Source organism: Typopeltis vanoorti, chromosome 5, assembly GCF_054136105.1.
Source record: "Typopeltis vanoorti isolate ZY-2024b chromosome 5, IOZ_Tvanoo_1.0, whole genome shotgun sequence".
NCBI classification, from domain to species: Eukaryota; Metazoa; Arthropoda; class Arachnida; order Uropygi; family Thelyphonidae; genus Typopeltis; species Typopeltis vanoorti.
Window position 1 is genome coordinate 153,416,911 of NC_143553.1, and position 14,993 is coordinate 153,431,903.

Genomic DNA, 14,993 nt, shown 5'->3' on the forward strand with positions numbered 1-14,993 from the left:
AATTTGCCGACCGAACTCGTGAGAATCTCAATGCCGGTGACCTCAAGGTTGGTGGTAAGAGGGATGTTCATGGAGTGATGAAAGATGAAATTTTTAATGAAAATTGCCGTGCCTCCTCCTCTGTGGGATAGTCTATCAGCTCTGTACAGTTGGTATCCACAGATTTTGGGGTTGTCTGAAGGTCTTAGGTGCGTCTCATTTAGTAAAAGGACATCTGGCTGATGTCTTTGGACGAAATTTTGAAGTTCTAGAATCTTTACTCCTCAGGCCTTTCGCATTCCACGCAATGATCTCTAGAGATTCTGGTTTTAAATTGTTACTGTTCATTAGTGAGCGCTGAAATAATGGCTTGTGTGTCCTTTAGAAATCTGTTAGTAGAACTTGGTGAAGGGTTGGATCTGCTAAAATCCAACAGTATTTGCGAGAGAAGAAGCTGTCAGATTTGTGTGGGATGTTGTTGTCTGTTCACGGGATGACTGTTTAGGACGAGTCACATCCGCATATGTCCTAGACTATTGTTGCGGAGTTACTCTTTTGGGAATCTATGGCTTCGGCAGATGAGCGTCTGACCCTTTATGTTGATCTTCAGGAGGCTGTGAAGTAATCTCTGACGTAGGTGTGCTGAGTGAGGAATAAAATGTTTCTACTTCTGTTTTTCTATTTCTTGGATTGTGAGCGCATCCTTTGTGATTGGCAGTGTGAGGACCGCCACAATTGGCACATTTAGCCGGGATAGATTTTGGTTTAGTGCATATATTTGTTGGGTGGGCGACCCCACATTTTAGACATCTGAATTTCAGCCCCGCACATCTTCTGGGCATGGCCAAATCTTTGACATCTGTGGCACTGCCCTGTTAAAGCTCTTTTTCTTAGTGGTTCTATAGTAATTTTTAATCCACAGATGGATGTCAGATCACATATGTGCTTATAAGCTTGACTGATCTCAATTAGAACCAGTGGCATTGGAGGTTTGTCTTTTTTGGTCATTGTACTGACATTAACGAGTGGTAGGTCTTGGTGGTGTAGTTCCGCAACCACGTCTTCTATGGATACGTCTTCCGAGACACCTCTGATTGCTACCTTGAAGTTTTTTTTCTGATCCTAGTGAAAAGGAGTGATACTGTATACCTTTGGCATCCAATTCACCAGTCAACCTTCGATAATCCATCACTGAGCAGGACTGGATTTTAATACCTTCTGAGACATTCTTTGCTTGACTGTATGAAATCTTTAAATTGGATCATAGTCCTTAGGGACATCCATTTTTTCTTTTCTCGCAGAATAATCGGAGGTATCTTTTTCCTTGGGGAGGTAGAAGAGTCCAGGTCAGGACGGTCTTCTTCCATACGATCCGTTTTGGATGGTTCAGAGACTGCAGTTTTGCGTTTTTTGCGAGCGCGAAGCTCCTGATAATCGCTGTGATCTGCAATGGAATTGTCATCAGCAGTTGTTTCTATTACGCTGGCGCTATCTTGATGGATACGGGGAAGAAGTTCAGCGAGTTGAGGGTCATCTGAATCAACCTCTTTTATTTGATCAATTACGACATTACCTGGCCATTTAGTGTGCAGTAGATTGCCTACATGCTTGAAGATAGCAGAAGTTCTTTGAAATTTAGTTCTTTATATGGTGCCTCCATGATTGGCCCCAAAGTCTGTTCTGAGGGGCAGGACATGCCTTACCCTTGTCACGATAGCAAATAGACAGTTGCTTATGATTACAAGATATGAAACAATGGCGATACTAGCGGCAGTAGGCCTAGCGTATCGCCCTTGTAATTTTAATTGCCTTACCTGGATAAACCACTATGGAAAAATAAAGTGTCTGTTTATGGTAGCAAGCAATTAACTACTCTTATTAATGAATAAGCATAAATCGCTAAAAAACATATCAATCAAATTCACCATCAATAATACACGAAACACTAACACGCCAGCCACCCATCACGAACCGTCTTGAACGAAATTCATCATCAGCTTATCCTTATTAGGACTGGCTTAAAGGGGCGAAGCAATAATGCTTTTCATCTTCCCCGTTATCTGTAGAGGACAGTGTAGGGACAAGTTGTTATTGAGCTTTTAAAGCTCTGATCATGGCAGGAGGGTAACAGCAATAGCCAAGCCTCAGTTAGAACTTCATTGGCTACAGCATTGCCATCCATTACTCTCCATGGATATTAATCACCGCATCTCACCATATTCATGATTCTAAGTCCTTATAAGGACTGGCTTAAAGGGGCGAAGCAAGAATGCTTTTCATCTTCCCCGTTATCTGTAGAGGACAGTGAAGGGATAAGGTGTTATTGAGCTATTAAAGCTCTGATCATATAGCAGGAGGGTAACAGCAATATCCGAGCCTCAGTTAGAACTTCATTGGCTACAGTATTACCATCCATTACCCTCCAAGGGTATTAATCACCGCATCTCACAACCAATCTCATCATCAGCTAATAGCTAAGTGGTAAACATATAAGCTATCGATACATTTTTTGGGAGGGTGTGGAAATATCATTCAGTATTATTAGATGTTTTTAGTCGGTTTTAGAAATACTTTATGTTTTAAGATAAGTTTTAAACCATTAAGAAATAAATAAAAATAAATGGCTAGATGAAATTAAAAACATACATTCTCACGTGTACAAATATACAATATGTTTACAACTTATATATATAATTGAATAATACTGAGTTATTACTTATATGATAAATATTTCATTAAAATTAAAAATTAAAACATTATCGGTGAGATCCATTGAAACAACACAAAATTACTGAATTATAAGCATTTATAATTATATAATTATACACGTTTTTTCTAAGAAAGTGCTGAGGCTCTATTAAATCGTCCGAACGTCAATCGCAATGATGACTTATCCATTACAACATTTCGCAAACTGTTTTTATAGCAGCAGTATTTGTTTTTATTTTTGTCTTGTTTCTTAAAAGAACTAGGCGATGGACTGAGTCCTTGACTCTTAATCCCGTCATCTGAATGAAGAGAATCTGTGTGGGTGGGGAGTTATTGAGCTAAAAGCTCTAGTCATGGCTGAGTAGCGGCATTAACCGAGCCTCAGTTAAAACTTCATTGACTAAAGCATTGCCATCCATTACCTTCCAAGAGTATGGTGGCCCACACACCAAACACCATCCCGTTATCTTGGTGGTGTTCCCGTTATCTTGGTGGTGTTATATACTTGACTATATAGAGAGATTATATACACTTCCTGGTGGTGTTATATACTGTATTAAAATATCTGTTGTTCTTCACTTAACACTGAACACGATTTACGAGACATAAAACCAAGCAGGTACAATCTGTTATTTCAAGAGGACCATTTTAATGGCCAAATTAGTAAAAAAAAAAAAAAGAGTTTTTTACGATGTGTTCAAAAATGATTATTTGTTCAACTGCTATGATAATAACGATATCATTACACAAGAACGGTAGTACCAAAAGCACCAGTTGGGAAAATAAATAACAATCGCTGACAACTACCGACTTCTGGCGAATAAACACGAACAGACATCAGATACAATCGGAGAGTTACGCTTTCAGACAAAATGCCAGTTTGATCAGAGTATGTGGTAATGTTTATTCGTTTTTGGTTTGCGTTTTGGACTTTATATGAAACAATTTTGTGGATCCAAAATAAAAATACAAATAATATTACATTTCAAATAAAAACTAAACTTGAGAGGCAAGAATAAAAGTGCACATGCATTTTATGATTTATTATTTTTAAAGTTTATTTATTTAATTTAACGTGAACACAGAGAACTTATTTTTTCATTTTATTCATTTATATTTTTTCAGTCCCAGTTAACTGCCTCATAGCATTTGCGGTGGGCACAGTTTTTAAATCAGTGCGACTTGTATACTTTTGGAAAATACCCAATTGTTATGAGAAAAAATATCATGGTTACTTTTCTAGACGCATCCGGATGTTAATTATTCTAGTTTTATGTAATATATAAGATTCAAATTAAGAATAAATTGCAAAATATCAAGAAAAAATGTTTGATTTATTATAATATTATTCAAACATTGGGAAGAATTTCAAACTTTTATTAGAATATAATAATACACCATTCAATTTTATAAATAAATTATTATTAAATTGCATTTATTTATTTATTTTATTTTTAATTTTAATTTTTTTTTTTTGATATGATATAAGACTTAGTTTACCAGTCCTAAACTGGAACTTATCATAAGAGAATTGAATTAGCAATTCATGGAATAATTCACTGATATCTAAAGTAAAGATAAATTAATTTTGAATTTAATAAAAAATGATATTATTTTATTCCCAGGCATCTCGCAATAGTTGAGCTGGTTAAATTTCATTGGAATTGTTAACGTTGATTTCCAAACATATTCTCGCGTTTTTAATAATTTATATATCGCAGTTTGGAAACTATTGCAATTATATCGGGGGTACAAATAAATGTAAATTTGGTTTGAAATAAATTGATCCTATGTCTTATTTTTTAGCCAGCAAGTGATGGATTCGGAACAATTCATCGAAATCCTGGTAGGCCAGGTTCCAGATCTTCAACTTGTGTACAAGGTCTGTATGTGTAAGACGCTAAAGATTTTTAGTTTCATATAAATTTAATCTTAAATGTCCATTAACACTTGCTTGTACTGCTACATTTTTAAATCCGTCGATATAGCTGTATCTCAATAATTGTGCACATCGAAATGTTAGATGCATTTAGCTCTGTGTGTGTGTGTGTGTGTGTGTGTGTGTGTGTGTGTGTGTGTGTGTGTGTGTGTGTGTGTGTGTGTGTGTGTGTGTGTGTGTGTGTGTGTGTGTGTGTGTGTGTGTTCTGAAACAATCTGAGATCTTTAAAGACTTCAGTTGTGGGCATAGCATTCCGATCCTGATATATCATTGACGCTTCCACTTCTGTATGACATCTGCTAACTTAATTTGCACGGACAATGCGTTGATAAAGGTTTTTTCGCTGGTTTTTTCGAACCCGTGTATTTCCAACCAAAGGGTATCATGGGTATTAAATGTGCTACGGAGGCGTTCACAAATTATTCGAAATTATAAATAATCCAGAAATAAATAAATGCCTAATAATTACACATTTTGTTTTTGTCGACATGTTGAACAGCTTAATTTATGCTGATTAGGAAGTAATATGTTGTGGCGAAACTATAGCATCGTGCATTGGTGGAGTTTTCGTGTTAACTTCTTGGTGTAATCAACTAGAGTATTATTTACGGCGCCAGATATCTGAAAGTATTTTCTAGAATGTTCGCAAAAGTACTACCTTCTAATTATGAAGAGAAAAGATGATAACCAATTTGTTATAATTAGTACTTCATCAAGAGCAATGCCATTCTGTTCTTAATAATTTTCAATATCAATTAACGACGATATTTTTCAAATGATTCTATGTGTTGGCCTTTGATTTCTTCAGACGTTTCTTGTGGAACAAGAAAATTCTCCTATTCTGATTATCTTCTCCACCTTATGATCGGTTTAAATGGAAGTTTTTCCCTTTCATCTTTATCCTTTGGGAGGATTCTGTTATGACTTCAAATATCTCTTCGATAAATTCCTATCAGTGTTCACCATGAGTAGCTCTGTGTTGAGTTACACTTTATATGCCTATATGGTTTGGATATCACCTTCTTTCCCTTTATCAAGGTCTCTGGATTCCTTCCGCTGTCTTTTTGATAGCATTTTCTTCTTTTACTCGTTTGCATGTTTGTCTGCATTAATTACTTTGCGTATTGGATTCATTCCTTCAGTTCTTTCGGCAATCTGATTCTTTTTCTTTGTTTTGTATCAAGGATCACGAAGTTTTGTTTGTTTATATTTCTGTCCACCTTCTTCTGTACTGTCACTTTCATATTGTTTTCCCATTTCTGTCTTCTGCATTTTATCTTTATTATTCAAGGTTTTTCTCTGATTTTCCTTTTACTAACTAATAGTTTCTTTCTGAGAGTCATATAATTGTCTCCTGTGAGACCTTCAATCAGTCTTCAGTTCCCCGTTATTTACTTAACCTCTCTCTCTCTCTCTCTCTCTCTCTCTCTCTCTCTCTCTCTCTCTCTCTCTCTCTCTCTCTCTCTCTCTCTCTCTCGGCATTTGATTTTTATTATTCAGTTCGCATTGTTTAGCCTTAGGATTCCAATGTTCTAGTTTGTCTCTCTTCATCCAATTTTTCTTTAATCTCTAAAGTTTAAGCTTAGTTTTCGTTAGCAGTGGGAGATCATCAGAAATGACTTTAGCATCAATTTTGCTTATTATCTTTTGATTTAATTTTATTATAGTTAAATCAACTGGCAATGCTGATAAGTTAATATTTATTAGTCTATAGCGAAGAATTTAGTTGGCTACCACTTTTCCAAAGTGATGGTCTAGAAGTATGTCACTTCCATCTGCCATCCTCCTTCTGCTCCTCTTCAATGCACAATCAGTCATCCTCTGCCTGCTGTTCTGAGTATGCATTACTAAAGAATTGCAAATGCAAGCTATTTTGAGCTTGTTTCTTATTATTTATAATTTGACATTTTCTACTTTAGCTACTAATACTATGACTTTACATTCAGTGTTCCAATATTGTAGCAATGATTTCACATGCTGATGACGTCTTAGCCTGGCCCCATCTCAGCCTGACACAGAGCCCTGTTGTGTTAACATGAGATTGCTGACACCTACTCGCATTTATATTTTTGTCATACATAAGAAGAAAGACATACTTCTTACGGAAATTAATGCAGTAGTTTCTCCGTGCTTTACACATCGTTGTAATAGAAGAAGCTATTTAATTAAGCCATAGTTACCTGTATTGATATAGCATATGTATTGATACAGGGTTACTGCTACTTTGCCTTAGGTCACGCGTAATTCGACCTCAGAGAGTCAGCTTATCAGGTTTTGTATTCCCTCCTACATATCTGTCTGAGTCATTGAGTTAAACAAACCCCCATTAACTATACTAAACTATTAAGATAAACAATATAGTTTACTATTATTTTTATACGACTATTTTGCCTGCTTTTGTTTAGGAGTGCCCCTGTTTTAATGTCATTGGCAGGGCCGGCGGAAGAGGGAATGCAGAGCATTGGGTGCGTGCGGGCGCCGCGACGAAGGGGGCGCTGCCGCCGGGGCACGGTTCATAAGTTCATTTTTAAGAAACAAAGTTTTTATCATAAAAACCAAAAATTCTTACAATGATCAATATTAAAATAAATAAGGCCGGATACACCGAATAAAAATTAAAAAAAAATTGTATATTGCCGCCTCTTTGATCCGCCGGCTGTTGACAATTTTGCAGCGAGAGTAGGCTAAATGCTTGCCTGCAAATATTGTGTCTACTGCAGTCTATTTAAAGTGAAACGGTGAAGTTTTTATGCGCAGAAACGAATTTTCGTACAAAACATTTGTTGCTAGTTAACCAGTCATATGGTACGCATCTCAGTAGGCTACTGACAGCAGCGCAGTGCGGACTATTATTTCGTCTCGGTGTCGTGTTGTGTAATAATTTCTTGTGGGTGTAAAACAGAAATGGAATCAAAAATTTAAAAAAAAGTTATCTGGTGCACAAAATCGTAAGCGTCATGCTGCGAATGAAGCAGATATTAAGAAACAAACCAGGGCTCTTAATAAATTTGTTAAAATATTAAAATATTCTGATGCAGATTGTAACCAACTCGATACATCAGAAATGAGAGTTAAACAACCGTGCATATCATCCAGTTTGCATGAAAGTACTATTGCAACTATTCAACAAGATAACAAGATGCAGGATTTAAGTGAAAAACAGCTAGGAGGAGATTTAGTTGTAACTAACACATTGTTAGTCTCTGTAAATTTAGGAGATCCAGGTGAATGGAGAAATATTGATGAAAAATTACAAGTTGTTTTAATTGAAATGGGGCCTGTTCAAATGAAAAATATAATATATCCCAGAGATACATATGGTCGTAAATTTGGCGAAACGTATTATAATAGAAAAATGAAAAACGGGGTGCTCGTGCCAAGAACATGGCTCATTTATTCCGAAACTTTAAATTCTGTTTTTTGCTTTTGTTGCAAACTTTTCGCACCTACTGAATCAAGTAGTCTTCTAGAAGGTTATAACGATTGGAGAAATGTAAGTACAACTTTGCATAGACATGAGACTAGTTTAACTTACATGAAAAATTTCCTAAAATGGAAGGAACTTGATAAAAATTTTTAAAACAAAACTACTATTGATTGCCAGACTCAAAGCACGTATGAAATGGAAAAGAAACATTGGATGAGTGTTTTAGAACGCTTGATTGAAATGATAAAATTCCTTGGTAGCCAAAATTTAGCTTTTCGCGGATCATCTGATAAATTATATGAAAGCAATAAAGGCAATTTTTTAAAATTAGTCGAACTGTTGGCGAAGTTTGATCTTGTTATGGAAACTGATGTTGAAAGGGCCCTTGAACGAAACAATAGAGTACATTAATTCGAGTAAAGACAGTCAAAATGAAATATTGAAAACTTTGAGTAACGCAATCATGGATAGATAATTTTATTATCAATTCGATAATCTAAATATTATTCAATAATTTTAGACTGCACACCTGATGCAAGTAAAACAGAACAAATGACCATTATTATTCGCTTTGTTTCCTGTGACAATGGAATTGTCAAGATCACGGAGAACGTTTTAGGTTTTGCAGATATATCAGATTCCACAGGACGTGGTTTATGTGCAACAATAATGGTAACAACTGGAAAAATGGAACATTCCCATTGAAGACATGCGAGGTCAAGGGTATGACAATGGGGCAAATGTGAAAAGGAAAAAATATGGGCTTCAAAATTTGTTTTTGAACAAAAATCCTCGAGCTTTTTTTTACCTGCCATGTGCTGCTCATACTCTAAATTTAAGCATTAATGATGCAGCAAAAGTGAATGCAGATACGATTAGTTTGTTTGCAATTATTCAAGAAATATACAATTTCTTTTCATTCTCTTACAAACGTTGGGCAATCCTTTTAAAGTTCGTAAAAAATTTAACATTGAAACAGCCATCAGAAATGCGATAGGAAAGTAAAATAAATGCAATCCGCCCTCTACGATATTAGTTAGGAGAAATTTACGATGCACTTCGTAAATTATCGTAAAAGAACCACACATGCCCGGATCGTTACAGGGGCGCTTAGGTAGAAATTGCATGCGGGCGGCAAAGACCCTAGCGCCGGCACTGGTCATTGGCTTTTTACTCAAGAAATCTTAGGGCATTGCAGATGTATTTTAGAGACAAATATATGTAGCATATTTTATAGAAGAAAATTCGCACATACCTTTTCTTGGGTGTTGTTGCCTGTCTTCTTTCTGCGGTGTGGATATTTCTGCTGTTATGGTGTTGAAAGAGGGAGTAGAGGTGTTGGCAGTGTGGAAGAATTAATTTTAAAAAACCCGGGTTTTTTGTATAATGTATATATATATTATTTTAAGGATGAGCGGAGCTTTTTTTTTGTAGGGTGGGAAAAAGATGAAAAAGGGGGATGAAAATATCAACCGTTTTTTGGAAGAAGGGGAAGGGTTTATGGGAAAAGGGGGCCGGGGGGAGGGTTGATGAGGTGCGAGCCGTTTCGACCGTGTGGGTCGTCGTCTGAACTCATGGAGGAAGTGCTAGGAGTTCCCATGGAGCACTTCCTCCATGAGTTCAGAAGACGACCCATCTATTTTGCCACATATATTTGTCTCTAAAATATCTGCAATGCCCTAGGAATTCTTGAGTAAAAAGCCAATAACAAAAAAACAGGAGCACTCCTAAACAAAAGCAGGCAAAATAGCCTTAGTAAAAATAATAGTTTTTAAGAGGAGTAACATGGGAGTTTTCCTAGAAATAATACCTATAATATGGTTTATATTCGTTTTGTGAAGGAGAAATAAAAATATCTGTAACAAGAAACCGAAATTGCTGAGAGCAAAATTAGTATTGCTTACGGTAATAAAAGGAGACTTGTGCACTTTTTTTTTTATATTTTATGAAATATCTTTTTTAGAGTTTCGCCTCCTTGATAACACTATGTTAACTTCCTTCGTTCTTATCATGAAAGACGAGATTAAAATCTATAAAACTCTTCTTTGTAAAATAGGTAGCATATTTTATATGCTACCTATTTTATATGCTACCTATCAACAAAACCTTTAAAATCACCGACAAAGGCAAAAGTGAAGGTTTATTGTTTTAAAAGAAACAATGCTATTTCTTTCAGAAACTTTATTATTTTAAATAGAAATAGTAAGAAATATTTTCTTAAAAATTACAAAACTTGAAAACATAGAATAAAATGGAGCGATACATATTTTTAATGCTAATCCTGTCTGTTGTTTCAGGTATAGATATACGATATGCACACCAGATGGCATCACTAGACAAGTGTGACTACAGCAGTGGTTCCAGCCATTCAGACGGAAGTGGGGATAAAACCAGCAGCCAATCTAGTGGCTGTCGACGGCCGTACAGATGAAAATCATTCACTTTCTTTATTGGTATTGGAATCAATGTGTTTTTTTACACTAATCGCGTGGAACTTTGGCTTCTAAACAGACACACACAGATCGACGGCGGATTTTAAGAGAATCTGAGTGGACAATTTTCCATTTTACGTACTGATTTCAATTTTCGGCGCATCTTCGAATACTGTGATAATTTGTGAAATAAAATAAAAGGCTTTCATTACAACAAAGATGTTCTTCTTCTTTTTTTTCTTCTTCTTCTCACACAATCAGTTTATTATAAAAATCGATTAGAATATTTTCTTTTTTTTTGGTATGGCAAAATTATCATACAATATATATCATACCTTATCGTATATGGTCCTATGATAATTACTATACTCATATACTAGTCTTAATTGAAGTAACAGCAAAAAAGGAGGAATTTATCAAATGCTCCACATATTATTAAGCATGAGATCTAACTATATCAAATGCTGTCTACAGACCACCCAGATAAGTATGCTAAAAATAACATTAAGAGATAGCAAGACAAATACCTGGATAAGATCTCAAACAAGTGTCATGGATATCGTAAAATACATTAAACAGGCAAAGTGGAGATGGGCTGGCCATATTGCCAGATGCAGTGACGGGAGATGGACTAGAAAAACAACAGAGTGGAGACCAATGGATGGAGCAAGATAAATAGAAGACCGAGAAGAAGGTGGAGCGATCAACTGGAACAAATTGCAGGAGTGAGATGGATGGGAGAGGCAGAAAACCGAGTGGTCTCGAACACCATCGGGGAAACCTTCGTCTAGCAGTGGACATAACCAAAAGGTTGAAGAAATAGTTGGATACAAAATCCCATAATCCTACTGTTATGTTACTTGATACTTATGTATCAAGGCAGAAATTGTCGGAAATATAATTTCCTCTTAACTGATCATACTGGCAATGCCAAATGGTGAGTAGCTAGCCTTATATGTCAACGTGTAGATCATTAGCTGATCAGATTGGACTGATACTTTACAACAATCTTAAATTTGATAAGTATGTAATAACAAACTAATAACAAAAAGAAGAACCAACATGCATATTGTGTTAAGTGTATTTTTTACTCTTTTAACACAGATCATACTATTAGATAAGAGCTTCAGTAGCTCAGTCGATATGGATGAATTACTAGAATTGGAAAGACCTGGATTCGAGTCTCGTATATGCATATGGGTAACCATCTTATCCTCGAATTAAGGTTACGAAATCCGAGGATGCTTGGAAGGACATGGGCTCTTAAGTGCTTGTTACAACCACCAATTATGATGATATTATTAGATATTGAAATAAAAGTTTCCCTATAACTTAAGATCTCTATCCAAAAGAGAAGGAACTATCTCTCATTACAGAATAGAACGACAAAAACTTCACAAACAAAATAATCTATACAGAATGACAAATAATTTTCATTAATCAAATAAAATAATCTATACAGAATGACAAATTCATGACAAAAGTCCTGAATAACAAGATGTTCTATTGCATACTCATTAAGCCACTGCTGCGGAAAGATGGGCGAAACACTAAAACATTTTTGCAAGTAAGATTGAATCTTTCAACCAGAAAATCACTTTAATAACCATCTGGTAGTTTCTAGATAGAGCCTCAATTGGTACAGACGAAGCCTTTGTTCGGAAAAACCTGGGTTCGATTCCAGTACATCATGTGAGGAACCTTTATCTGGTCTCTTTCGACTAAAGCTGAGTTTGCCGGTCTCATACAGAAATGGAGGATATTTTCTCCTGGTAACTAGGCTTTCTCATGCCTCAAAACAGGCAAACCGGTCCCGAGAACACACGGCTACAGCCAGAAATATTCTTACGGCAAGGGAGGCAACGGGAAACCCCCTTGCTTCATAATCGTCTCCCTGGTATAGTAGGGTATACTGCCCCACCAGCCATAAGGCTGAAGGGAAAAATACAATACAAATACAGTTTCTAGATCTGATCTTCTTTCTTATAGAGAAACTAAAATTTACTACGCAAATATTCAAGGAATAGGAAAGGGCGCCTACAACTTGATTCATTCATAATTAAAATTATAATAATAACGGAATTAACTCACGTAAAAATATTATTTGTTAGTATAATTTTTGCCTGAGTATCACAAGCATCTTCAGTACATGTAAAAAGCTAATTAAACAATAACAATTCCAAAAGGCACCACCTAAATATATATAATAATATACAGGGTGTTCGGGATAAATTTGACAGTTTCGTAAGGAAAAAGAAAATCTTCTTTGTATCTATTAAATTTAATGAATTGACAAAACAACATTACAGGCAGAGTTAATTACAATACTATCAACAAGATTTACTCAAAATAACCACCGTTAGCATCGATCACAGCTTCAATTCTGCTTCGGAACCTCGAACAAGCTGATGCTACAGTCTCCCTGGGAAGGGCCGCAAAAACTGTTTTAATTTTATCCATTAACTGGGCTTTTGTATTACTGGAAGTGCGATTGGTGTCTTTTTCAACTGCGCCCCATACAAAATAATCCATGGGGTTAAGGTCTGGGGAGTTTGGAGGCCAAACATTTGGACTGGTGAAGTCGTAGAAATTTTCAGACAACCATTTTTGACTTTTCCCAGAGGTGTGGCAAGGGGCCGAATCCTGCTGCCATACATACGGCCCACCATTGGCTACCCTTGTTATCCAGGGCTTGACTACAGTTAGCAACTCCACGAACAAAGCCCGAATTCCAATGCCAGGGTTCTTCAACACCTGTTCCTGCAGATTTGCGAGGAATTCTGCTGTACGAACGCAATCAGATCGTCTGCTAGGGATCTTTCTTCTTGCTACATCCTCGTAGTCACCATTGCAAGTCTCTAGTTCATGCCTGATTGTTTTTACTGTATTCAGGGAGCATTGGGCAGCAGTCGTAATATCCTTATTTTGATGGCGGGCACGAATCATCATGATACAAGTTATTCTCTTCCATGATTCAGGTGGGTTCCAGCTATCCATCCTTTCTGACATCTTGTATATGAATGAAGAAGGGTCCAAACTTTTAAATGAAGAGAAGTGTGTGTTAATACATGTAACTTACGGAAAAATATAATTAATTATAAATATGTCAAATTTATCCCGAACACCCTGTATATATATATATATAATGGTTAAGATGGCATGTTCTGCTAGTCCAGACTGTTCAGGTTTAAGGTACTGAATATAACACTGGTGTTCTTCTAGCCGAATGGAGGCAGATCTTCCTGTTTGTCCGAAATAAGATAATCCACAAGAGCACGGAATCTGGTAGACACCTGGATAATTAAGATGTGGAAGCTTGTCCTTAGGAGAAGTGAGAAAGGTGGAGATTTTTCTGAATGTTCGAAAGGCAACAAAAATATTTAGTGGTTTTAAAACTTTTGCTATGCGTTCACTAATGCCTTGCACATAAAAGATAAGAATACGCGTTATTTTTTCTGTATTTGTATTTGAATTCTGCATTTTGGGCTTTTTTCATATTTCATATGTCAACTGGAAATAGCAAAACGCCCTAAGGTATCGTGTGCAATCATACACAATTTAACCTAAAGGCTATTACATTCATGTAATAGCGTTAACCACGCTACTGCATGTAAAGAAAAAAAATTAAATTAATATTTACAAGCTTAAATTCTCACTGCTAGCAATAGACAAATATAAAGGATTAACTGGGCTCGAGTCGTACATTTTTTAATATTTAAAACTGAATGTTACTTCGACATATTTCGCTGGCTCTATGGTTGACAACATCTTCAGGAAGATATTTAACATAAACAAATAAAAGTTAATGTCAGAGCAGTCTTCAAACCGATAAACGCCTAACAAAGTTTCCTGCGTTCTCCTGAAGACAAAGTTCCACTTTACAAACAACCAGGAGCATACAAGATTCTGTATTCGTGTGGAAAGATACATTGGTCAAACTGGGAGAAATTTCGAAATCCGTAAAAAAGAACATATAAGCGATTTTTAAAACAAAAGAGAAGAAACACGCGGACTCCCAGCGCACATCTTCAAAGAATATCACACGGTAAATTTGCAAGGATCCTCCATGCCTTATTTAGAAGAGAAGAATTTCGTCAGATTGCTCAGTCTTCCAACGTTTCGCTCGCACGGTACACTAAACAAAAACAAAGGACTTATACTTCGTTACATGCGGAAGTCACGAATTAATGTTATGTAACATTCGCGACCTCTCGTGCCAGTATTTACATACAGAGTTTGCAAAACAATGTAGAGACTGCACGTAACTTTGCTAGTGATACACGTGATTAGGCTATCAATCCATTAAAATAAAAATTGGGAATTTGTCATGTGATGCATTTCGATCGCCGCTGCTGGTTTCTATAAAGTTATCTCTCGTGTATCCAGTTTGCAAGTCGGGTGCATACTATGAAAAGAGGAATACAAAAATATGCATTAACACGTTCATTGCCAATCACGCGATATCGCGCGATGCGAGTCCTCACCTAGCGGTCGATCACGCGTTATC

At 36.2% G+C, this 14,993-nt stretch overlaps 1 protein-coding gene across 1 annotated transcript in view; it reads left to right on the forward strand.

The window, feature by feature from the left end:
* LOC150106951 (cell adhesion molecule Dscam1-like) overlaps nucleotides 1–10,534 on the forward strand; it is a 173,862-nt gene extending 163,328 nt beyond the window's left edge. The window contains exons 25-26 of the mRNA XM_090393514.1: nucleotides 4,499–4,570; nucleotides 10,352–10,534. Coding sequence (XP_090249640.1) covers nucleotides 4,499–4,570; nucleotides 10,352–10,357 — 78 coding nt within the window. The 3' untranslated portion in view covers nucleotides 10,358–10,534. The remainder of the gene's footprint in view (nucleotides 1–4,498; nucleotides 4,571–10,351) is intronic.
* Nucleotides 10,535–14,993: the final 4,459 nt, after the last annotated feature.